We start from the raw sequence: 25,684 nt of genomic DNA, 5'->3' as shown, positions 1-25,684 counted from the left end.
CAGGATGAAGTCGGGGTTGGGGGGGGGTGCAAAAACCATAAAGATTGATTTCTAAGGCTTTAAAAGAATGCAAGCAATGTCAGTACAAGTTAGTCCACATAATAGTGTTGGACCTTGTAATCTGTGATAACTTGTTTATCCAAAATAATGAACATCAAGTACTCAAACCCAAAGGCTACTCCAGATTCTGATTTTTGATTTGTCTTGTACATGTTGCACAGCCTGCATACTTTAAGAAGTAGCAAACTTTGTTGCTATATAAGAGCTTATTATTAGATAGCGAGCATTATTTAACAATAAACTCATAATAAAGGAACACGTTGCCTTGGATCGGTCGCGTTGGTCTTTGAAAAGCGTTTGTAACTGTTTTTTATAAAATGCATATGGGTAGAAAGGTGTTGTAAAAGTAGAATACAATGATCCACACAACATGACTCGAAAATCCACGGTTTTCTTTTTACTTTGTCGACAAATACGGTCGGCCATTTATGGCAGTCAAATTTTTGACTCCCATAAATGGCCGACTGTGTTAGTTTGCCCCTTTCACTCATTTGTAAGCATAGAACCAGCGGATGTAAATACAAGTAAGGCCTTAGGGACCTAAACACAACAGTAAAGTATTATATTTATCAGAAAAATAGCCTAGTTTGAATCTGAACAGCTATAGTCAAAAGTTATCCATGCATACTACACTACATTCACACAACACAAAGACTTAAATATAGAACTTGGTATTCCCACATTACGAAAAATGTTTAGTCAGACCTATACCCGTACCAGGTAGGGAGTGGTACTGTGTAACAGTCCAACGGATCATTGCTTGAATATCCTACTCATCTAACGGATTACACGCTGTGTTTCAAACCATCTTCATCTGTCATAACTCAAGTAAGTTGTTTGAGATTAGACAAAGGCAATCAGGGTGGAATTTGAGATTTTTATTATATAATTTTTGTCATAATTTGAAAGTGATCAAAACACCCAACTTCATAATGTTAAGCAGAAAATTCTGCTGAGCAAATTTCTTTACAAAGCCAGAAGTGAGTGAGGTACCATTTGCTGTATGGTATTCTAGCTTGTACTACCTCTCTTTTTTTTGGCTTAGTGGCTGTAGGCCCTATAAATTTGAAACCAGTTCAATGATCTATTGTGGGTTCGAATCCCAGCCAAGTGATATGCATGTGGATTTTTTTTACTGAACTTGTAGAATTACTAAAATAAAAAGAGTGCTCAATACCATTCAGTTTAGAGCCAAAACCCAACATTTACCAGAGTCATTTGAAAGGTGTACACGATAAAGAATTATTATTCCTAGTGGCGTAACTAGACAGGGATGGCGACTTTATACCTAACATAGACAATTCTTGTGCAAGACCTAACTTTACATGCTGTTACATAGGCCTAATTTTAAGTGCATCAGTTCACTGACTGCATCTGTTTATACTCTCTAAATGCAAAAGAGTGAAAATCACTCTTTGAAGAGCCACATGACTTTTTCGACTGATTGAAGTAATTTGAGTGAGTCTTTTTGAGTGATTTTTCACTCTGTCCTGGAGTGAAACCCATCTAAAAGAGTGAAATAACCATCACTCTTTTTAAAGAGGAATATGAGGGACAACTCGAAATGTAAAGAGTGGTGCTTTTCACACTTTTACATTTAGAGACTTGTGAACCAGGCATTTTACATAACAGTGTTAGTCTGACCCCCAAAATGGCGCAACCAACATTGATCAAGTGCAACATTTATCAAAAGTTTACCCAACAATCCAACATAAAAACCTTTTCCAGTTTTACCCGACGAATATACTCCATTGAACTATAACGTATATAACATTTATTGTTTTACCCTCACACCGATGTGTGTATATAAGCACTGTATACCCGGTGCTTTCCTGAGTCCTCTGAAAGAGAAATCACAGGCATATTACTCGAGGGGGATTCGAACCTATGACCCTTGCAATTCTAGACCAGTGTCTTACCAACTACACCATCGAGAATGCTTAGTAGCTAGAGGCAGTTTGAAACAGTCATGTTTTAGCAGCGGGTACCGCAATGATATAATTTATGTTAACTTTGCGTTTGGGGAGAAGTATTTTTTGGTTTCCTTGAAAATGTAAACCTATATCCACCAGTAATGGGTTTTTAAAAAGCACAGAAGGCTCATACAAGCATATAATGTTACACATTCCTTGAATGGCTGCACATTGGCAACAGCTCTGTCCAATAGTCAAACTTCAAACACAATCTTGTTCGTAGTTATTCAAAATCTATGCAAATTACCAACGTGTGAACAAAGAAACTCAACTATTGGAATGTTCTGCCCCAAGCTATTCAATCTGATTGGTTGTTTTGGATCAGGTGATAGTTTCACTTTTCCAGGGGGCCATTTTGGTGGAAACATGACATGGTAGAAACCTGGACTGTATGAGACACAACACTCCCTAAAGTTCAAGGTTCGAACATTTTCATAGTCATTCAAATATCTATGCAAAGTACCAAGGTGTAAACTACAAAAGAAACTTAGCTGCTGGAAAATTCTGCCCATGCTGTTGCAAATGATTGGTGGTTATGAGTCAAGTGGTTCAAGCAGCCCCTGGATGGGGAAACCCACTATACAGAGGCTACCACTCCCTAAAACCATAGAGCTAGGCTCACAAGCGCTATCTGGGCCATGTCAGTTCCTGGTCAGTGGGATAAACCTTGGTTGATTTGTTTCTTATCTACACTGATTATTACCACCAGGGCAGTAAATTGCCCCAGAATAAGGTCTTACTCTTTGTCTGAATTGTAAAATGTTATGAACTCAGAGCAGATTTCTAATTTTCTTCCAAATTCAGCTTTCATGTGTGAAGTTTTACGTCGAATAAGTTAGCTCTGCAGCCTTGGTAACACTATCATTATTCGGTCTTTCACTGGTAAGCAACATTTAATCCTTTTTTTTCCTTTTTTTTCTCTTTTTTTTTTTCTTTATTTATTTATTTATCTCATTATTAATTTATTTATTTATTTATTTAATCATTCATTTAATTATTATTATTATTATTTTTTTTTTGTGGGGGGGGGAAGGGGTTCTCCATTTGAATGTAAGAATTTCATCCAACACAAGTAAAGCCAAAAGTATCAGAAGATCCGGGTATTTTGACAGATTTGACACAGCAACGATATCCTCGTTTCGCTTCTGTGGGGAAAGCAATAGTGATTCCGCAAAAAAAAACTAAGTCCAAAAATGGGAAAAGAGTAACAAGTCCTATGTCATCGTGTCAACACAATTATGTTGGTATGAGAAAAAAAGCTGAGCCCAGAACCTAGTGCCAACTCTCTTGCATCTCTTTCCCTGATGCCCCCAAGTAAGATTGAAGAGAAAGATCACTGTCTCATATTTGCATTGATGACAACTGTCTAAAACTTTGTCTTGCACTTCTCTTGGTCAAGTATAAAAGCCAACCCCTTCAAATTAATTCTGAACTTTCAACCCCTCACAAAATGAAAAAGTCTATGTTTTAAGAATGTAAGAATGTACCAAATTAGGGGGGGGGGGTGTGATTCATGGGTTCGCAGATCTTCTTCTAACAAATTAGAGTGATACACCATCATACCAAACGAATGAATCCAAAATATTAGTTTGCTGACGCTTTCGGTTTTGGAGTTACCAGTTATCAATGTTTGGGCCAAAAGACCCTCGAGAAACGAATAGTACATTCCCTGTAAACACAAAAATGTGTGCCAAGCTCGCCCCAACAAAAGTAAAACATTTTTTGAAACCTCCAGTTGGGCTTATAACAAAAGTAAAAAGAAAAAAAAAAATGGGATCTCGTTGGCGCATCATGTTACGCGCACCTGAACCTTTGACAAACAGTGCCCTCGTGCCATTTTCAACGCCTCATAATTCAACGCGCCTATAAGATCCCATGAATTAAACAAGTTCAAATGAAAGAGCTTACATCCCTTCAACAAATTTAAGTGCAAAGTGCGTGGGATCTCGTTGGCGCAGTGAGATAATAGAGGTCAAAGTTCAAATTTTACCAACATATTGCGTTTTCGCACCTCCGTAACCTCGTGCGCCAACATCAAATATATTTTTAAAATTACAACCGGGTCTTGGAACAGTTTTCATCTAATGACAAATGAAAAAAGAATCTTGAGATCTCTGCAACTTGCATGTCAAAAGATTTTTTGAAAGTTTTCTTTAGTATTGCCATTCCACACATTTTGGCCTAAATTGGCACAATATTTGCTTTTCTCATCACTGTAAGTATCTGTGCCAACAAGATCCCATCAATGTTTTCTTGTATTTGGTTAAGTTAAGTTGGTTAAGTTACCAATATAACAAAGGTCAATATGAAACTACACTACTGCCTATTTCGGGCGATTTTGCGTCGTCTAGAAATCCACGCGCCAATATGATCCCATTGATAAATTGTATGCCTTTTATGATTATATAGATACTCAGCAACACATAAAAAGCAAAAACCAAATGGGATTTGAGTGGCGCTAACAAATATTATAGATCAAAAGTTCACAAGACATGCCTTTACTTATGCATTGCTGTGGCAACAGAAAGTGAGAAATATCCCCAAGTTTCAAAATGTTGGCAAACCATTAAGGGGATGGGTCTCCAAAAGAAATTTGGTCCAGATATAGATTGGACTTGTTTTTACAAATGGTGTTAGTTTAATGTTGGTTGGTAACTGTTGCCAAGGTCAAAGGTTACAAAGAATATGGCTGTTTTTGATATTTTCTGTCGAGAGCCAACTTCAGAGCCTTTTCAAGATTTTATTTAATGAACAAGGGCTCTATCCTTTATGTTGGGGAAAACCACTTATAATATCTAGGCACATGTGATTGTCCAAAATTAATTATAGAGCCCTTGTTCATTTGATAAAATGTTGACAAGACTTTGAAGTTGGCTCTCCACAGAAAATATTGGTGTTTTGTAACACATTTTGTGTCAAGAACCAACTTCGAATGACCTTTGACCTTTGTTATATTGGTGGGCAAACATGATCCCAATTATTTTTCAATTGAAATCTGTTTAGGAACACTCAACTTAATCAAATACAATAAAACATTGATGGGATCTTGTTGGCTTTAGATACTTACAGTGATGAAAAAAGTGAATGTTGTGCCAATTTAGGTCAAAAATCTGTTGACATGCAAGTTGCAGAGATCCCAAGATTCTTTTTTTTGTTTTTCATTAGAATCAATTTTCTTCTGGTGTTTTCCGGATTGTTTAAAAACGGGAAAGTAGTACCTATCCACAAAGGTAACAGTAAGAATTAAACCTGTGATTAAATATTGAAGCTAAATGTTCCACCAGATGGCTGTTCTAGATGTTCTCAGTGAAATCAATGATGCAATTTAAAAGAGACATTTTTCTGTGAATGTTTTCCTGTACCTGTCCATGATATACTTCTTTCCAAATTAGAGCACTACTGTGTGATTGGATTGGCCTTGGACTGGTTCAGGAGTTACTTATTTAAAAGAAGGCTGGGCAGTTTGTTTCCTATAATATAATCATCAGAATGATGATCAGGCCATTCAAGTCTAAAATATTGAACTTGTCAAAGTTAGCAAATGGCTCTTGTCGAATAGATTGTGTGTTAATTTACTCAAGACCAGTTATATTATTTTCTCTGCAAGACGGCACACATATTATCAAAATGCTCCACTAATTTTAAACAATACAATTTTAACCAAAGTGAAATTCACTAAATTCCTTGGTATTCTATTGACCCCTTGCACGCGCGTCACACACAGCGACTGATGCCACGCTCGCCATGTTGGTGGGCAGTTAGGTTTACCTGTATTAACGCTGCATCGCCTAAAATGCACACTTCACCGCATAACGCTCAGCATAGAGTTATATATAAAAATGCACAGTGAAATTGCCCAGCAATATGGCACATTCAATATTTTTCTGATGATGACGTCAGGTGAAATGGGTCAATTGCTGAAAATCTCTCTTGGAACGATCACATTAGTAGTTTGTGTACTAAAGTGTTAAGGAATGTTGGAGTCATGAGCAGACTTAAGTGGTTTCTACCCAAACACATTTTGGCAACACTTTATAACTCCTTTGTACTTCCTTATTTTAGTTACGCTTCTCTTGCCTGGGGTTCATCTATATCAGATTGTAATTATTTGTTTTTGTTACAGAAAAAAGCAATCCAGTTTACTCATGGTGCAGGTTATCTGGAACATACGTACCCATTGTATGTTTGCCACATCAAGTATTTTTAAACTTGGCAATATTCATTCTCTTAATTTAGCAAATTTTATGTTTAAACAATCTCATAATTTATTACCTCATAAAATTCAAGGTTTCTTTTTAGCTAGTGCTTCAGTTCACACTCATCGGACCTGTGGTTTAGCCAAATGGAATCTTTTTGTTAGAACTGAGTTTTTTTTAACAGTATTTTTCATAAAGGAGTCCTTTACTGGAATAGTCTAAAAACAGAACTCAAACAGTCAGTCAGTGTTTTATCTTTTCGTAAAAAACTTAAGAAGATATTGATTGATATATACACCACTTAATATATCTCTTTTATTTTAATACACCTAAAAAAAATAGTAGTTATTTATATATTGCCCAGTCTCACTCATGCCTAATGTCCATGTCCCTTTTGTTTGTTTGTGTATGTATTTGTTTATTTTGTATTTGTCTTTAGGGAAGGGGAACTAAAAGCATTTGCTTCCCCCTTTTCCTACATGTTAATGTCAGACTATTATCTATTTATTGTTCATTGACTGAATCAAGTTTTCATCTGTACCAGTCATTATATGTTTTTCTGAACAATATTATCACAATGTATTGACTGATGTCGAAATGAAATGAATGATTGTGGGGTACATAGTAGAACATTTTTATGTAAATACCTCATACAACTATTCATAAATTGCCTTTGGAAGGACAGAGATTGGCTGCAAACTGTCCATGCTGTCCAGACTCCCATCCTTATCACGCACGGGTATGACACGGGTATCCCACTATTTGATTTCCACTGCAACCACCCCCCCCCCCCCCCCCCCACGAGTTCCAATACTGATCATTATTTTTTCTTCAAGTGGCTGATTGTAGCCAGACGGTGGACCCTACATTCAACACAGTCTATGGTTCTACAGCCTTCCCCCCCCCCCCCCCCCCCCCCCCGTTACAATAGTGTTTTAGACTACATAGTTATGATAGAAACTAGGGAGTGACATGTCTACAAAACTGCTGGAAAAATAGACTGGTTTTACAAAAAAAAAAATAACTGAGGTTGATCAACTGGGATTGAGGATTGTAAGAAACAAAATGGTCACAGAGCTTGCTCATCATCACCAGCTAGGGTTCCTGTTTGTAATACAATTTGATTCTCCTCACCTATGAAGCTAATGGAATGAGCCTACTAAAGGAGAGTCATAACAATGCAGCGGCCAGATTCTTCCCTATTCACCTTAGTGTTATCTTATGTTTAAACAGTCAATGTTCAAGTACACAAGTTTTTCAAAGTCCAACAAAATGTTATGGGAAATAACAAAGTATGAACTGCAAATCATTAACGAAAATTTATGGAAAAATGCCCCCCAAAAAATTATTTACAAACTTATGATTGGTTGATAGAAATGACATGATCGATGCAGCTGCTCAGGTGACATAATTGGGAAATCCAGACTGAGACAACCCTCTATCAGTTTTAACAGACAGTCCATTCAAAAGTCATTATATAAGTAGCCCTACTGAAACCAGAAGGCTCATTCTTCGATACAGTGGTTGAATATTTCCCGACTAGTGCATTTTAGAATTCAATGATTTCACTTCATTTGCAATATATAGAATCACAAATCCGGAAAAAGCTACATTTTCTACCATCTTTCACCATGCACTATTGAAGTCTGACCTGGTTTTGGTAATTTCTGCAGTCTGGACTACGTGAAACACCACCAGGTCCTTGGTAAGTAACACTCAATGGGAATCGGAAAGCACATTACATAAAACTAGAAATTGGATGCAAACATTTTGAAAATGTTTGCTCATAAAAGAAACTGAATGGTTGACCAGGTCTTGCGGCTGGCTTTTTTTTTTTTTAAATTGAATGAATCTTGCGGCCTGGTGAAAATGAATGATCGAGGTTGACCAGTAAATGCTAAACCAGTGAAATTGAATTACTTCTTTTGACTATTGAATGATGATTCAACGGAGCATTCATTTTCAAACTAAATTGAATGAGCCAGGAGTTGAAATGAATGGATTTTTATTGAAATTGGCCAGGAAAACCTTATTAAGAATAATAAATGTGTGCAAAATTAGGAGACAACTTTTAAACCAATTTAATAAAAAAAAAAGGAATGACATGAACAATACGAATCGTTTTTGAACCTGTGATATTCAGTTGGATTAAAAAAAAAGTTCTTGCAATTCTTAAGCTTCCATGTAGCTTCCGCATAGCAAATCATCCAAATTGCGTCTAAAATAGCGATGCGATACAGGCAAAATCGTTCGTTGGGAAATCTCCCTTTCTCAAACAAAGAAGAATAAACACCATCATAGCTACATATTATTGTATACTCGGTACTTTCCTGATTTCTGCTGGTGGGGGATTCAAACTGCCTCTTGCCAAGGGACAAGGGCCCAACTTCATAAAGTTGTTAAGCAGAAAATTCTGCTGAGCAAATTTCTTTGCAAAGCAAGAAATGAGTGAGGTACCAGTTGCTGTCTAGCTTGTACTACCTCTGGTTTTTTGTTTTTTTTTGCTTAGACGCTGCAGTGTGTAGGCCCTATAAATTTGAAACCAGTTCAATGATCTAGTGGGAAGACATAATGCTCTATCGAGCAACAGGGCCCAATTTCATAGAGCTGCTATGTACAAAAAATTTGCTTAGCATGAAATGTTTTCCTTGATAAAAACAGGATTGGAAAATCACATGGAAATTTGGTTGGTAATCCTGTTTTTATCAAAGAAGAAATTTCTTGCTAAGCAAATTTTTGTGCTTAGCAGCTCTATGAAAAGGCACAGGTGTGGGTTTGAATCCCAGCCAAGTGATGTGCATGTGGATTTTTTTACACAACTTGTAGATTTACTGAGTAATTAATACAGTATTAATACCATTCAGTTTAGAGCCAAAACCCAACACTTACCAGAGTCATTCAAAAGGTGTAAACAATAAAGAATTAATATTCCTAGTGGCGTAACTAGACAGGGATGGTGACTTTATACCTAACATAGACAATTCTTGAGCAAGCCCTGACTTTACATGTTGTTACATAGGCCTAACGTTCACTGTCATGTGTTTGCATTGATGACAACTGTCTAAAACTTTGTCTTGCACTTCTCTTGGTCAAGTATAAAAGCCAGCCCCTTAATTCTGAACTCACAACCCCTCACAAAATGAAAGTACGGAGCTGTAAACGACAAAAGAGTTGATAAAGATAATAAAAGGAAATTCAAATAGTGTCCCAAGCTATTCAAACTGATTTACAAACTGATAAATGATCAATGCAGATTGTAAGAGACAATGATAAATACAGATCGCCAGGGACAATGAGGAAACTTAAAAAGGTTTGGAAGCAGAGACCCTTGCACCCACACCCTCTTACACCCTTCTGGCCCCAAATGAGACTGAAGAAAAGGAAAGCTAGTTTCCTGAAGAAAAGGAAAGTTAGTTTCCGTTAGGTGTTTGCAGCTAACTCATCTTTATGTGCGCTCATCAAGTAAGCAATTGGAAATTGAAATACTAACTAACTAACTCAACTAAAGTAATTAACACTTTGTAGGGTTACGTTTTGTACTGCTTGAACTATTCATGCATTACATTTATTCTATAACTTGCTCTCATCAGATCGAAGATGTCTATACTTAACAGCGTGTACAGGATAATCTCAATATTTCAACTATTACCTTTTTTGGCCAAACATACATCAGAGATTTATAACATTTTTTCGCTTAAAATTTGCATTTTGGTAATAAATAACTAAAGTCAAAAATGCACCTCTTCGCGCGACTTTTTCAGCCAAGAGTCAAAAATGGCTTATCTATTATAATGACCCCTTGATGACATCAGTGGCGATTTTCTCCAATTGGGTCTGTACACAGTTCTCACCCTTTGACTAACTAAGGGGGGTTTTTCCACATCAAATAGCCGCTGATGAAATCACGATTCCTTTGTCGAGCGGGTTTGTTGTTTGACCTGTTTTAATGTGAGGTAGGGGACTCGTTATTTAGTAAAATGTAACAACTATATTTATGAGCATTCTGTAGTCGCTGTTACAAGTATTGTTCCCTTAAAAAACCTTGTACCAACATCAAAATTCTAACAACATAGAAATTTACCGGCTTTACATTCTGAATATATTTTGTTGAAGTATGGAACTGCAACAGACGTAAAACCTTTTAGTCACCAAGTAAATTCCCAAACTGTCACTGATGCTATAATAAAATACTAGCGGGATGCCGCGCGAAGAGCGACGACCCCGCTAGAAAGCTTGACGTAAAAATGCTGCAAGTGTAGCGTTGAGTACAGAGGAGGGCTAAAGTAGCTGAGCAGGGTCACAATACAAATCACTGTGGCAAACAATAACCCATCCTAAGTTAAGACGAATATTAGTAGTTTGTGAAATCGTACACTTGTCCGTCTTTTTTGTCCGTCTTGTCACGCCTCCGTGCCTCTCCCGTCCCCGCGATCCCCTGCATTGGCATTGTTCTTTGCTTGCCACTGTTTGCCAATAACTCATATTTTCCCATTTCGCGCGGGTCCCGTTTGTGGGTTTTTCCCATTTTATGGGCTTGATTCCCCCCCCCCCATTCAGTTTAATATTTTCCTGCACCATGTCCCATATCACGATAGTTCCTTTTAGTTTTGTGCAATCCCTACCCCAGCCCTGTTCATTTTTCCCCGTCATTTCTATGTTTGCCGTTCCCAAGTCCCACGTTCCACAGACGTACCACTTTGTGCCTCTACCTCCTTTCCCCGTCCAAAATCTAACCCGTGCCTCCTTCCCGTCATCCCGCCCATGAATTATTCTTTGCACTTTTTGCGGGTCCCAGCCAGTCAGGTGGTTCTCCATTTCGTGTATTTTTCTCTGTCCAGTTTATTTTTTCCCTGTCCAATGTCATCATTAGTCCCTTTTTTTTCCCCTTTCCATAATATTTTACCAGCCCTTTTACTAATGTTCCCTACATGTTTTGCCGTTCCCCCGCCCACTTCCAACAGACGTACCACACTACATGCCCCTTCCATCTCCCTGTCCCAAAAACGTGCTCTAATAACCCCCACCAGTCCTCGTCCTGTCATGCTGCCTCCCCCCCCCCCCCCCAGCATTGTTCTGTACTGTACCGAAAGTTACTGGACGCTCGCACCGTGACTGTGACATCACACAGGACGCCTGCACTCAATCACAAAGTTACTACACGCTAGCGCTTTGACTGTGACGTCCCAAACAACATGCCCAAACCCACGGGTACCCCGAAATTTACCCCAGGACGCATCATTTTAGCAGGGTGCGGGCACCACTTGCCAAACAACAATGGCGGCGCCCATGCGATTTAAGCGCTTTTATAATATAGATGATTTTGAATCAAGGATCGACTTTGCAGGGTCTGAAGTAGGGGTCTTATACCAGCATTAGTGTGTATAAAATCCTGGCATGACAGCACCTTGGCACACATCTATGTCCATTAAGAAAAGTTCAGGTACAAACATTTTCATAGCCATTCAAATATCTATAGAAAGTATCACAGTGTGAACTACAAAAGAAACTCAACTGCTGGAAAATTCAGCCCCAAGCTATTCAATCTGTATTAATTTTGGTTTTTACCCAAACACCGATGTGTGTTAGTACAGTATTCTCAGTACTTTTCCCGAGTCCTGTGAACAAAATATCACAGGCATGTTACTCAGGTGGGATTTGAACCCACGACCCTTGCAATTTTAGAGCAGTGTCTTATTAACTAGACTATCGAGGTTGCCCGGTAGCTATTGAGGCAGTTCAAATCCTATGTTTTGGCAACAAGAAATATTTGCATCAGGGATAAAGAATATTAAGTTTGGTTTTACCCATACACCGATGTGTGTTAGCACTGTAATCAGTACTTCCTCAGTCCTGTGAAAAAAGTATCACAGGCATGTTACTCGGGTGGGATTCGAACCCACGACCCTTGCAATTCTAACTTGCTATTCAATCTGATTGATTGTTTGAATCGGGTGATAGATTCATCTAAGGGGACATTTTGGTGGAAACGTCACATGATAGAAACCTAGACTGTATGAGACACAACACTCCCTAAAGTTCAAGGTTCAAACATTTTCATAGTCATTCAAATATCTATGCAAAGTACCAAGGTGTAAACTACAAAAGAAACTTAGCTGCTGGAAAATTCTGCCCCAAGCTATTCAATCTGATTGGTTTATTTGAATCACATGATTGATAAAGCTTCCCTGGGGTAACTCAAGAACCCTGGAAGATTAAACACAATACATTCCACACCTTCAAATTTAACACACAAGCCCTAATATACATGTCGGACTCTGTTATAGATTGCATATTATAACATAATTTTAATAGTCCGACGAAGAAGTCTTACTTTAGTTAATAGTCCACGAAGATTACTTTATTTAGTTTAAGTTGTCCAACGAGGATTCTTAAGTTTATTATAGAGTCATTGTTTCAACTCTCACCTCCTGTGTGGGTGTTAAGAACTTAGGCCACTAATTCTTAAAAACTTAAGAACTTAGGCCACTAATTCTTTTCTCATTGGTCAAGCCCAATCAGAATGTTATTGTTTTAATATTTCTGGCCAATCATAGTTTAACTTTCCTGTCCGAGTGCGTGACCAGCTTGGTATATCCTGGCTCGTTTTCCTCTGGATCCTCAGAGCGAAAATCGGCCTAATGCAAGGAAGACTTCTTGAAAGTGTTTAGATAGTTACACTTTGCACAGATTTTGTTTGGAACATTTGTTACTTCCCTAAGTACGTTCCTAAATCCCCTTCTTGCATCTTTACCACGTGCTCTGTTGATACAGGTAAGCTTTGATTATTTCTTTCATATTGTATAAGATTTATCACTTGTGCATTTGCCGTTTGAAAGATTTGTTCGACAAGGTAGTTGGAGTAAGACTCAAGATGGATGGTACAGTCCAATATGAGTTTAAACAATTATGTTGATTGTTCGAACAATGCTGCTAAGATGTATAAATTCCTTGAGTGTTTTATTGTGTAATCCTTTTTGTTGTTTATCATGTGTACGGAAAAAGCTTTAGGAGTTCCGTCTATTTAATCATATATTCCTCTTACTTTCTATTGCCGATATGATTTAGTTGTATATTACATTTATTGCTAGTTAGCAGTTAGATTTTACACTCAGTGCTATTCTTTTGCCGTTCGATACGTTTTACTGTTTGATAGAACCTATTTGGTTTATCGAAACACCTGTTACTTTATATACCGTGATTTCACTCAAAGCGCCTTCCACATTTGATCATTATGTGATTGAACTATTTCTGATTAGTATTTATGATATGCTTTGTTATTGGTATGTTCCTACATTTTTGCTAAGCAATACCATGGCAATACGTAACTTTAGTTGTGCTGGACAAGCATTGTCCTTAGATAACCCCTTTTCACACTTGAAGATGTCCGAGCACATTCCTTTGCATTTAAGTAGACTAGACGACTGTTTGCTGTTACGCACGTAACAGTTGTGACCTTCGATCTGGATTGACCACTATCGTGTTGTACACATGCACGCACAGAAGTTTCTTACCGTTCTCTTATGTTTAAGTTTCATGAAGGTTATCAGTATGCACTGGAAGAGTGTTCGTTTTATATTTTGTTGTATGTTCTTATGTTTGTGTAAGTCATAGTTGAATTAGTTTATGATGAGTTAAGACTTTTAATAGAGCGAAAATCGGCCTAATGCAAGGAAGACTTCTTGAAAGTGTTTAGATAGTTACACTTTGCATAGATTTTGTTTGGAACATTTGTTACTTCCCTAAGTACGTTCCTAAATCCCCTTCTTGCATCTTTACCACGTGCTCTGTTGATACAGACTAGCCCACAGGCCTCGCTTGGGAAGTTGACCCGGTTCAACTTTTCGCCAGTCCCGCTCTCAACCCCCTTCGTCGTCTTCCTGGAATTCGTCAGAGTCACTTCTTGGACTTCGGAGCCAATCTGATGTCGACCCCCCAAGACAGAGTCTCTGCCAAGTCCATTGGAAGCGCGGAAGACCTATTATATATCATTGTGTAATTTCGTTGCCATTAACTGCTTCAGTATTTATTATTGCTGTTTCCTCTTACAAACCTGCGATTGTTAATATTTCCTCAGACTCATATATTGTTGAGTGTTTTTACTTGTTGTTTCACCTTGGTGAATTGCCGTTCAAATACCATTTCACACAGTTGTGAACCGTTGATAATACTGAAGGAGTTAATATGATTTTGAACCATTGCCTTATTGATTGTTTTTATAACTGAATGGATTGTGTTGTATTTGTTGAATCCTTGATATTGAGATATTGAGATAATTTTCATAATAATAATAACTATAATTGAGAGAGAAGAGAATCTAACTAAATTGCTGTCTGTTGTGTTTTCTTTCTTAGCAAACATTCCGATATTCTTAATCGAACCACGTCGTAGGCTCTTGATTATTTAAAAGAGGTAAAAACCTGTGACATACAGACCACAATGCAAGTTTCTATAGGTAGCAGGATAAACTTTGGTTGATTTGTTTCCTTTCTAACAGCGATTATTACGGAAGCAGGGATTTTTTGTGCTTATTTCAAGCATTTTTCACAGGTAAGTGGGGATTTTTGGCCATTGTGCGCGCGTACTCCATGTTCCTAGGCATCCTGGTTTACAAGGCTAGCGCAGAAATACTTACCGTGCAAGGGGAGAAGGGCGACTGTAAGCACAGTATTTGGCGGTAAGCAGAGCCATAATTTGGGCCCTGGTCTTTGTAGTTAAGTACTGTAACTTCATTCGTTGTTGCAGTCATTGGATGAAGAAGTATGAACAGATTTGTTCACTCCTGTATTTTCTTGTAAAACAGATCCATCATGGCGGCATTCACAGATAACACAACAGATTTGACAACCACAACTTCTGAAGGAGAATCTGGATTAACAACTGGGCAAATTATAGGCATCGTCTTTGGTTGTATCAGCACAGTTGGTGTCTTCTTTGGAATATGTAAGTCGTTTTGTTTTTTACAAACGCAGACCTGACCTTTTCTGCCAAAGTTCATGCACACAGTGCCCAAAAGAACCATAAATGCATTAAAAAATACCTTGTATTATCCGTTTTCTTGTTACCGTGACCATGCTCAAATCTACCTTTTTTAAAGGCATAATGAGGCAGTTCGGAATGGTGTAAAACAAAGACAAGCATGACTCTAGCAGTCAGGCAGGGGTCTATCGAATTCCTTGTACTTGTTGTAAAGTGTACATTGGCGAGACCGGTAGATACCTAACTACCAGGCTAAAAGAACATAAAGCACACGGCCGCAGAGGGGAATATGACAAATCTGCCATTGTCAAACACTCCACTAATTTAGACCATGTCATAGATTGGGATCAGGCTCGAATCATAGCACCTGAGAGACATTGGTATACAAGGCGTATAAGGGAAGCTATCGAAATAGACAGACACGACACTGTGCCACAAGATATCGGCTATTTCATCAGCAGCATTTGGCATACTATCCTACCACCCTCCTCCTCTAACAACCCCCAACCTACTGACACGCCTCACTACACCCGAGGGGTTTCTCACACAATGGGCAACCCTAACATTAGCCCTGAGCCCGCCAACCACACAACCAATCAGAGCATTGATTGACCTGCAGTGGATCCACTGAACCCCTATAAATAAGCCCACTCTTCTCTTACCTCTTCAGTCTCCTGACGATGACTAGAGCAAGCTAGTCGAAACGTTGATACCATTTCAGAACTGACTCCGCGGCAGTACAGTTAATTACGATCCTATAAGCTAAAGTAGTAGTCCAGTTTAATTTCTATACCATCCGCCCTGGTAATAGTTAAAAAAAGCATGATAGTTCTTTTCAGAACTGAGAAGTCTCCCGAACCTCCGTTTATCTACTCCGCGGCAGTAGAATAAAGCAAGACAGTTCCCTAAGAACAACTCTACCTGGCAAGTAGATACACACATGGTGTTACAGCAAACCAAATATACACGACGAAAAACCTTGTACAAAATGGGGTCTCGCTTAGCTCGTATTAATGAGTCAACTAAACTTCAATATTGAATGGGAGACTTTTGGGACACTTGGTGGCAGCAGACTTACCAGGTAAAATACTTTGTTCTCGGTAATGTGCGCAGGCTCAGAACTATGTAAACAATGGAAATTTACCTGGTAAGTCTGCTGCCACCTTGCATTCCAAAGTCTCCCATTGAACTGGAACACAGTGTGTTATTAACAGCTTGTAACTTGTTTCTGTTTTACCTACAGTGGGTTTTCTGTGTGCTCACAAAGACAGAAGAGGTAATTATTAAAGTACTTTCACTTGAGCTTTTTGTGAGACGTTTCATTAAACAAGATTTATTACTAATTCGAGTTCAGAAGTCATGCAGACATGATTCCATTCTTCTGAAATGTGTAAGCAAACATTATCTGCTGGAGAAGCAGCCCCTTACAGCACTATCCATTTCTTATTACTGCTTACCGTTGTGTGAATGACACCTCAATTCAAAATCAATTTCTTCAAAGTGTAATGACCTGGGGCAGCCATGTTCCTTGATATCAGAGGTTGATGGAGACTCAGGGATGTTTTTTCTTTCTTCAAAAGGACAGAAAATGATTGCCACTTGTATTTATACCCAGCACATACAGACAAAACTGCCAAGATTTTACCCCCTGATAAGTGGAATATCTAAAGAAAAACGGCACAAATAATCATAGACAACAGCTAGGCATGTAAAGAAGTCATTATTAAAAAATATATATATATCTTTGATGGAATGGATATAAACATTGGTGCTGTCCAGCACTGGGATAAAGTGGGAGGCTGCCACACTCTTAAGGATAAAGGAGCACAATTTTTATTCTGTCACATATTTCTATTGTTATTCCCAGTACGGAGAAGTCTCCTCACACACCCTTTATAAAAATACACCTGACTTCCACAGATGCCAAGTCCAGAGGCCAGCTATGTGTGAGATTTTTCAAAGCTCACCCCCCCCCCCCCCACCCACCTCGGAAAAACAAAATTGCCAGTTTTAGAAGGCCTATTCGGAGTCACTGCCAATTTTATTTTATTTTTTTTTTTTTTAATAAAAAAAATTGCAGTAATTTAATTGTGGACAAAAACAAAAAAGTTTTCAAAAATGCATCAAACACCTCTTCAAAATAATTAAAACTCACATGAGGTACACAGAAGATGTTGCTGGTTAATGTGGAGGTACGATTTTGTCAAATTATTTCCCCCAAAAATAAAAAATAAATTGACTAAAAATGATGTCCAAAATCTCCCGCTCATTACTTCTGCCTGTTGTGTCTTCGCTAGTGGAGCGCATTGAACAAATTTGCTAAACGAATCGGGAAAAACTTGTGCGCAATAAGCGTTTTGTGCGCAATAAGCATTTTGTGCTCTGCCAAAATTTAAGCGGAACCTGCTGGGAGAGCAAAAGCGTGCGCAATCTGCAAATTTGCGCTCTGTTTGTACGGCAGCTCAAGTTTATGGTTCTGATAAACTGCGTGCAATAGGAAAATTGTGCAAATTTTGCAAAGGGTCTCCATCTATGCAGAGTCCATACTTTTAAACTGGTTAACGAGTAACACAAAATTTATATGTCCTTTAATGTTCAAAGACAATCAAAGACGTCTTAAAGAGGATCAAAGACGTCTTCAGCAAGAAGATGTACTACTGTTAACTCGACCAACAGAGGGTAATTACAGACCATTTTTGCGTTTATTTTTATGTTTCTATAAAATAACTAATAGAAATTGACAATATATTTACAACTTGTATGGGTCAAGTATTACTGCAAAGTAATTGAAGTTGATACTTTGGACTCGAAGCAAACTCTAAAATGAAACTAAGTTTCAATATTGATGATTTGTACTGACAAAAAGCAGTAAGTTTAGAAGTCAAGAATGCTCCCAAATACTGACCATATTTAATTCGTCTTCATAGGAAATTATTATATTAAAGTGTTGTAGAAAATCTGGAAACACCCTGACTCTAACAATAAGGCAACCAGAGTGTAACACATTCTTCTTAGCAGAGAGTTTATCAGTGCAAAAAGAAACCCTCTCAATCCAATGCATCTGGATACCATTTTCTGCTTTGTCGAAAAGTTTAAATGTTTGATAAGTATGGAAACTATGGTGCTCAGAGAGTGCAAGAATACTTAAAAATCGTCTCACCAAGTCAACTTATTTAGTGATATGTGCTGAAATACCCCGATGCAAACCACTCATGTCAGTCAAAGACACTTACTCCAACCTTTGGGACACTGGAGTTTCGACATCCATTGCATTTGACTGTCAATTGGTTGGCAATCTTCATATGATTGTCAAAAAGCATTTTGACAAAAAAAGGAAAACAAATATACTCTGGATCTTTTCCAAACGAAAAAAAATCTAGCTCTGTGGTCCTCCTCAAACATGTCAACTTGAACTTTAGAGGTGAAAACAAGCTGGTGTGGATGTGTTGAAAAAGGGTTGAAGAGTTTACAGAACTATAAAGTGTTAATGTAAGGTTCACTAATGAAACTTATGTGATTGAAATAATTTAGTTAATGCAATTAAGATTTATTAAAATTTACAAACAGGAACATCAGGCCCTGACAAAGTTCAAGTTGTTGCATCAAAAGTCAACGAGGCGGTGAAGAAAGTGTACAAATCTACAGGTAGCTATGTACAGATTCTCCCATGGGTTGATGATCATCAGATGCACATAATGGACATCTACACTAAGCTATGTTTAGTTAAACAAGTTGACATGAGGGGGAAGCCTCGAAAAGAGGATAATAACATGGAAGAAGAGGACCAAATCTGCAGCTTTTTGTCAAGGAATTTTTATGGAGAGATGCAGCCTGAGACAAGGGAGGGTAATCCTAATAAAAGTAAGATGAAATCGTATGAAGACATTTTCAAATTTCAGACACACCATGAGGAAATTCCAATCAAACGTATCGTTATAAGCGGATCAGCAGGAATTGGCAAGACAACCCTAATTGACAAAATTGCTTATGATTGGGCAATGGGTAACAGTGAGACACCCAATAAGTTCAAACTTGTTTTTGCTTTAAAAATGGGCTCATTGCAACAAAGTAGCAACTTAGAAGATGCCATCTTTGAAAAGCTTCTTGCAAAAGACTCTATAGATGAATCTTCTTTGAAAGAGTTTATTGACAAGAACCAAGACAAAGTATTGATTCTCTTGGATGGATTTGATGAATGTAAAATCACTTCAACTGACACATCCTCATACGGTACGATTCTCAAAGTTATTAATCGAAAGCTGGGCCCAGAATGTTGGGTAGTTATTACATCCCGTCCCCCCCTTGACAAATTAGTCAACTCGGCATTGGTTGAAAATCCCTATATTCATGTGAGAATTGAGGGGTTTTCAGGTACAGATATAAACGAATATGTGAACAAATTCTTCCCTGGGGATCATGACAAGGCTAGCAAGCTTATAGAGCGGATTAAACTCTCAGATACCTTGTCTGATTTGGCAATGAGTCCCATGCTACTGCTGCTGATGTGTTTGCTGATGGGGAGCACAGAGAACACCATCCCAGACACAATGACACGACTGTATAACAAAGCACTGAAATACATATTCAAAAGAAAAACAAGAGACATCAAAGACGCTGAAATATCTAAGATTTTGATTTCTATTGGAAAGGTTGCTCTAGGTAGTCTCCTTTCTAAAGATCAGTCGTTTGCCTTCAGAAAAGGGGACTTTGAAAAGACTGCGTTAGATGCAGCACTGAATGCAGGTGTCCTCACTAGTGAGAGGGTCATCGATGGGCTTGATACCTATCAAAGAATGTCTTTTATGCACCACACATTTCTGGAGTATTGTGCAGCGATGTACTGGCAAAGCTTGATAAACACTGAGGAATTTGACAGAATCCTTGATCAGACGATAGAGTCAACTGAGCGCGACACATTTGGAGATCCTTGGTCTTCTCGTCTATCTCGTTATGAGTATCTGTTCAGATTTTGTTGTGGAGACAATGTGGCATGTACAAATCAGATTTTAAAGAAGATTCATGGAGACAGAGATTCGCAACTTGTTGTTATTTGCTATTTCGAGAGTCAGTCAAAGGAACTTCCACCAAGGTCAGTTATCAGCTCAATTCTGACTGATGATATTCACATTTTTGAGTGGAGTAATGATATTACAAACGCATACTTTCATTTTCTGAAGCAAGTGGCAGCCCTCAGCAGAGGAAATGATTACTTCACAGAGGTTAAGAGATTTGGTTTCAGTCATTCTAACTTTCAGAGGTTTGGTACAGATTTAGCAAAATTGCTAAAGTTAATGACCAATTTGCAATCTCTTAATCTGTATAGCAAACCAAGTGCTGCCAATACTAGTCAAATCCTACCATCATTGGCAACTCCATCAACATTGACTGAGCTAGACCTCCACAGCAATGCAGCCTTGGGTGGCTCTGTGTCATTGCTTGCTCCTCAATTAATGAAATTGAATTGTCTCACGAATCTGTCCTTGCAGGGTTGCTCACTGGAAGCTCAAGATGTGTCAGCCCTTGCAAAGTCATTGGGTAACACTCTGGTTAATCTAGATGTACCACGTAATGAAACACTGGGTGGCTGTGCATCCATTTGGGGTCCTGAACTGGGGAAAATGGAATGCCTTGTATTTATTAACTTGGAAAGATGCTCACTGCTAGGTACAGATATTGAGCCCATTGCTGTGACACTGAGTGGTGTGTCTACTCTGATTTGGCTTGGTCTGTCACAGAATCAAGACTTGGGTGGTTGTGCAGAGATGTGGGCTCTTCATTTGAAGGGAATGATACACCTTGAGGGCGTGGACTTGGGATTCTGCAAATTGAAAAATAAAGATGTTGAACCCATTGCTATGGCACTGAGTGACATTCAAACTCTGGTTTATCTGAACCTCAAGGGTAATGAGGCATTGGGTGGCTATGCATCATCCTGGGCTCTGCATTTAAAGAGAATGAACCACCTGGATGAACTGATATTGACATTGTGCAATCTGAAACGGGGTGATATAGAGCCCATTGCTGAGTCAGTGAGTGACCTGATTCATCTGAACTTTAACTGTAATCTAGCATTGGGTGGCTGTGCATCGTTGTGGGCTATGCATTTGAAGAGAATGAACCACGTGGAGCACCTGTCATTGGCAGGATGCAATCTGACAGATGTTGATATGGAGCCCATTGCTGATTCAGTGAGTGGCATGCCTAATCTGAATCATCTAGATCTCTCATTGAATGATCCATTGACTGGCTGTGCATCATCCTGGGCTCAGCATTTGAAGAGAATGAACCACGTGGAGCAACTGTCATTGGCACGGTGCAATCTGACAGATGTTGATATGAAGCCCATTGCTGAGGCAGTGAGTGAGATGTCTAATCTGAATCATCTAGATCTCGTATTGAATGATCCATTGACTGGCTGTGCATCATCCTGGGCTCAGCATTTGAAGCTGATGACCAAACACCTCAAGAAGCTCAAACTATATAGGTTGACAGATGAGGATAAGGAGTACATTAATGCATTAACTGATTTGAATTTGACCATATTGGTTTTCACAGTACCTTTATGGCTCATACCAACACAAAGATTTAGAACACTTCCAACATTTTAGACAAAGCCTTGAACTGTAGACTCCTCATTTGTCATAAATGAAACTTATTCTGATTTACTCACAGATGTGAATCTGTCATGTCATTGAGTCTGTGATTTCCCTGCACAACTGTGTACTTCCTTTATTTGAGGTAAATGAAGCTGACCATGTTTATTGGAGACTCATAGATGGAAATAAAAATTACTCCCAAACCAATGTCTTATGCCTTGAAGTCTTTGGTTGTCTCTTGGGCAATTCCATTGTTACGGACATTACATTTCAGACAGTTTTCAGAAGTTCAAGAGCTCAGAAAACACATCTGCCAAATGTTTATCTAAAATCTTCCCTTACCACAACATAGTAGTCCCTATGGAGAGCATACACTGTGAATTTCAGTATGCCTTATTTATTTATTAGATATCACTCACTATGCTGCTGTTACGGACATTACATTTTTGGACATGACATTTGACTACCCTTTATATTTGTACAAAAGTCTGTGAGTTTTTGGTTCCCATCAATGTATTTTTGGTACCAATCAATTAGAGATTGTGTAAAAGATGTACAGGTACATTTGACAAAATTTGTCGTAATTTGAGTCTCTAGAGCACAAAACATGACGGCGTTTTGGAGCGTTTTGGACAGTACACTTTTGCCCCCTTTGTAGCTGAAAAAGTGTTGAAATGATGCAATTTCTTCACTTCAATTATAGACTGGCTTCATAATTGAGTTTCAGTTTTAAGTGGAATTTCCCTCTTTCAGCATCATCTATGTCCAATAAAACTAAGTAATTGACATGATTGACGTATCAATTACAGCCCCCAAAACGAAATAGGCCATTTGCGAGAAAGATTTCAATAATATCTGGTATAATGACTCGCTTAGTTACAGTGCACCGTTTACATTTTAATTCAAGTCAAATCAGCCACAATTCAGACCCTAGCATCTTAAATGCAATTGAAGCTTAAAAGGAAATGACATTATTGGATTATGGAAGAGTAGACTTTATCCCATCCTCTAGTTCTAAAGGAACAGTTCAGTGAAAACAATGCCATAAGTCTTTACAGAATCGCAGTCACAGTTTGCTTTGGGTTTTCAAGTTGTGTCTAAATGTTAATCATTCCAATATTTTGACTTATTCAAATCAATGCTAACGTCAGTACATCATAGCATAATGTAATTGGGTCATTCAAGGCATCAGTGATTGTACCTTACCCATTTCAGCTGACATCAAAATGATTACTTCAGGTTTTATACACAAGAAGTATATTCTTCAAAGTTCACTAAAGATCATCTCATTAGTTCAAACAGAACACAATGCCTGCTTTGTATTGTATTCATTGTCTGTAATCATTATGAGAAGTTGACTTAGCCAAATCAATGTTAATGCCAGTACATCACAGCCAGTACATCACAGCGTAGTGTCTTTCAGTTTGTATCAGTAGTAGTACCTTATTAATTGACCCAAGTGATGAAGACAATGGGGAGGAAGAAGTCAAGTATGACATCATTGCAAGGGCCAAGTCACATGAGATAAACTTACAGTCAACCAACTCTATGCAATCTCCAAAAAAATAAGTAAGACACTGTGACAGAAATGTGTCTAATTGAGCTACCGAAGTGTTCATATCGCCTATTTTGGACAATGCCCTCATGTAATGTACATTCTAATCTGTCCACTGTTCTACCTTCACGTCAGGCAATTTACAGTTCCTTTAGTTTGTTTGTCAAACCATGAATGAGGGGCACATTAATGCTTCATTTTTTATATAGTTTTGTATCATACACCACTGAAATATTGGAATAGTATATTTTTGTATTGAGCTGATCCAACTCCTAAATAGCAGCAAGATATGGACAAGCATCATGACACAATGGGATATGGATCATTATCTATGGTCAATGATGCTTCATAAAACAAATAAGAAACAGGCACAAATTGTACATAGCTCACCGTGGAAGAAAATTTCAAGTCTAAGACTGTAAGGTTACAATTGTCATCGATTTTGATATTGAGAAAAGGCTGTACTTCTCAAGATACGCTCTTGCCAGTTATGTTAATTCATACTACAATCAGTGTAATATTTCCTCATGGCACCAATCCTTTGAATCAAAGTGCCTTTGGTTATCAGGACTGTCTCCACTATCAATGTGTTCAAGAAGACCCATATCTTTTTAACAATGATATTCTGTAAACATTTCCTTGGCAACTTTTCAACGTTTCTGTGACTTTTTATTATTCTGCTCTTTTTACCAAAATTTTTGTTTTTACATGGATGGTCACCCTCTTCTCTTTTTAATATATTTTTGATGTGCGATGTGTCTTTTATAACTTGTACTTTTATCATTGTAAATTGGTTGCTATACATTAGATTGTTGGTTTTGTACAAATGCTTCATTCATCAAGATATATTACACATTACATGTATGTAAATGGAATGAATATTTACATGAATTAATTAGTATTTTCATTTGTGTGAATTTGAATCTGTATTTATGGAATTATTATCCATAAATCATCTCTTAAAAGGGGAAAAAATATCGTTCACATTGTTTGATAATAAAAACATTAAACAAAATGAGTATTTCTGATGCGCCATTCCATCTTAACAAGATGCTCCATAGAAAATATGGAAATTTCAATTTTAACAAAAAAGGAAAGTGTCACTTGGATGTATTTATAAAAATAAATATTGAACCAACTTTGTTAATGGGCCTGGGTCTGCAAAAATGGCCCTTGTATGTCACAACAATGTATGTTTGAGCCTCTAAGAAGATAGAAAGGCCATATTCTAAGCTTTAATTTGTTGGATGTTGGAACTCTTTGCATTTTGGAGATATACCCAACTTTGTGAACAAATTTACCATTTTGTTTTAAATAGGAGAACAAACCATGTGCAGTTTACCGAGATATTGAAGATGATTAAAGTCAAAGCTTGTCTGAATATCTTGCTGCTGGACTACCAATCTAAACCTTTCATCAAGTGTTGTCTTCAAACTTTGTGTAATTTATTTTTAATGTAAACAATTTGTCTTGAAATATTTCCTATTAACAAACCAGTTCAAATGGTGTGCATAACATTAGTAAGATTGGAAATATTAATGTTCACAGATTTACACATACCGTGCGTGGTATAATGATGGTTACGGTAGAAAACTCCCCCTGAATAATTTTTGCATAAAATGAAACAGTTTTTGGGAACTGAATAAAACGATTAGTTTAGATCTCAAGCCCAAAATCTGATATTTGAAAACAGTGAAAACATTTCATAGGATTTATCACTGTTTTCTCATGACTCTGTGGTCATTCACAGGTTTGTTATTTCATGCATACCTATATGTGCATGTTTAGCGTGCTTATATTTATTTATTAATTAACCTACTATATGTTTCATTGAGTATGGACAAACATAAATTGAAACGTTTAACTTCATCAGTAAACTAGTAATCCAATTCAAATATTTTTGGTTCAATCAACTTTTCGAGAGAAAAAATAAATAAATACAAATAAACATATTTTTGGTTTGTGCTTTGGAAAATTTCTTTTAAATTGGTGTAACAGTTTATATTTCTTAGGGTTTTTGGAACTAGCCTCAAGAGAAAAATATAACCAAACATTTACATTTATTGTGGCTGTTGTCTTATCATTTTCACAAAATGCATACTGGAAGGTCACACCCATTTATATGGACCACGCCCTCTTCTTGACCATAATAAGCCTGAGACTTTGCCTCCTCTACACCCTGAGTAGTCTTACTTCAAGACGTTGGTTTTTATGCAAGACAGACTACACCAGCATCATTGATGTCAACTGATGCTCCAATGCATTATTACTGATTGTACCCAATTATTAGCAACTGCGGTTAAGACTAAAAGGCATGCCTACTGCTGG

At 37.7% G+C, this 25,684-nt stretch overlaps 1 protein-coding gene across 1 annotated transcript; it reads left to right on the top strand.

Moving 5' to 3' along the window:
• The first annotated feature begins 673 nt into the window (after positions 1-673).
• On the top strand, positions 674-25,308 carry LOC117307362 (NACHT, LRR and PYD domains-containing protein 14-like). The gene is made up of 7 exons (XM_033792092.1): positions 674-888; positions 2,838-2,915; positions 7,817-7,934; positions 15,030-15,169; positions 16,449-16,481; positions 17,807-17,884; positions 18,773-25,308. Exons 4-7 carry the CDS (start codon positions 15,037-15,039, stop codon positions 21,811-21,813), a joined length of 3,285 nt encoding a protein of 1,094 aa, XP_033647983.1. The 5' UTR covers positions 674-888; positions 2,838-2,915; positions 7,817-7,934; positions 15,030-15,036; the 3' UTR covers positions 21,814-25,308.
• Positions 25,309-25,684: the final 376 nt, after the last annotated feature.

This window comes from Asterias rubens, chromosome 2 (genome assembly GCF_902459465.1).
Source record: "Asterias rubens chromosome 2, eAstRub1.3, whole genome shotgun sequence".
Classification (NCBI taxonomy): Eukaryota; Metazoa; Echinodermata; class Asteroidea; order Forcipulatida; family Asteriidae; genus Asterias; species Asterias rubens.
Note: the sequence above shows the minus strand (reverse complement) of the source record. Positions and strands in the feature narration are given on the sequence as shown.

Coding starts and splice junctions, on each gene's coding strand:
- LOC117307362 (XM_033792092.1), top strand. CDS start 15,037: ATGGCGGCATTCACAGATAACACAACAGATTTGACAACCACAACTTCT. Junction 15,170..16,448: donor TGGTGTCTTCTTTGGAATAT/GTAAGTCGTTTT, acceptor TTTTACCTACAG/TGGGTTTTCTGTGTGCTCAC. Junction 17,885..18,772: donor GTTAACTCGACCAACAGAGG/GTAATTACAGAC, acceptor ATTTACAAACAG/GAACATCAGGCCCTGACAAA.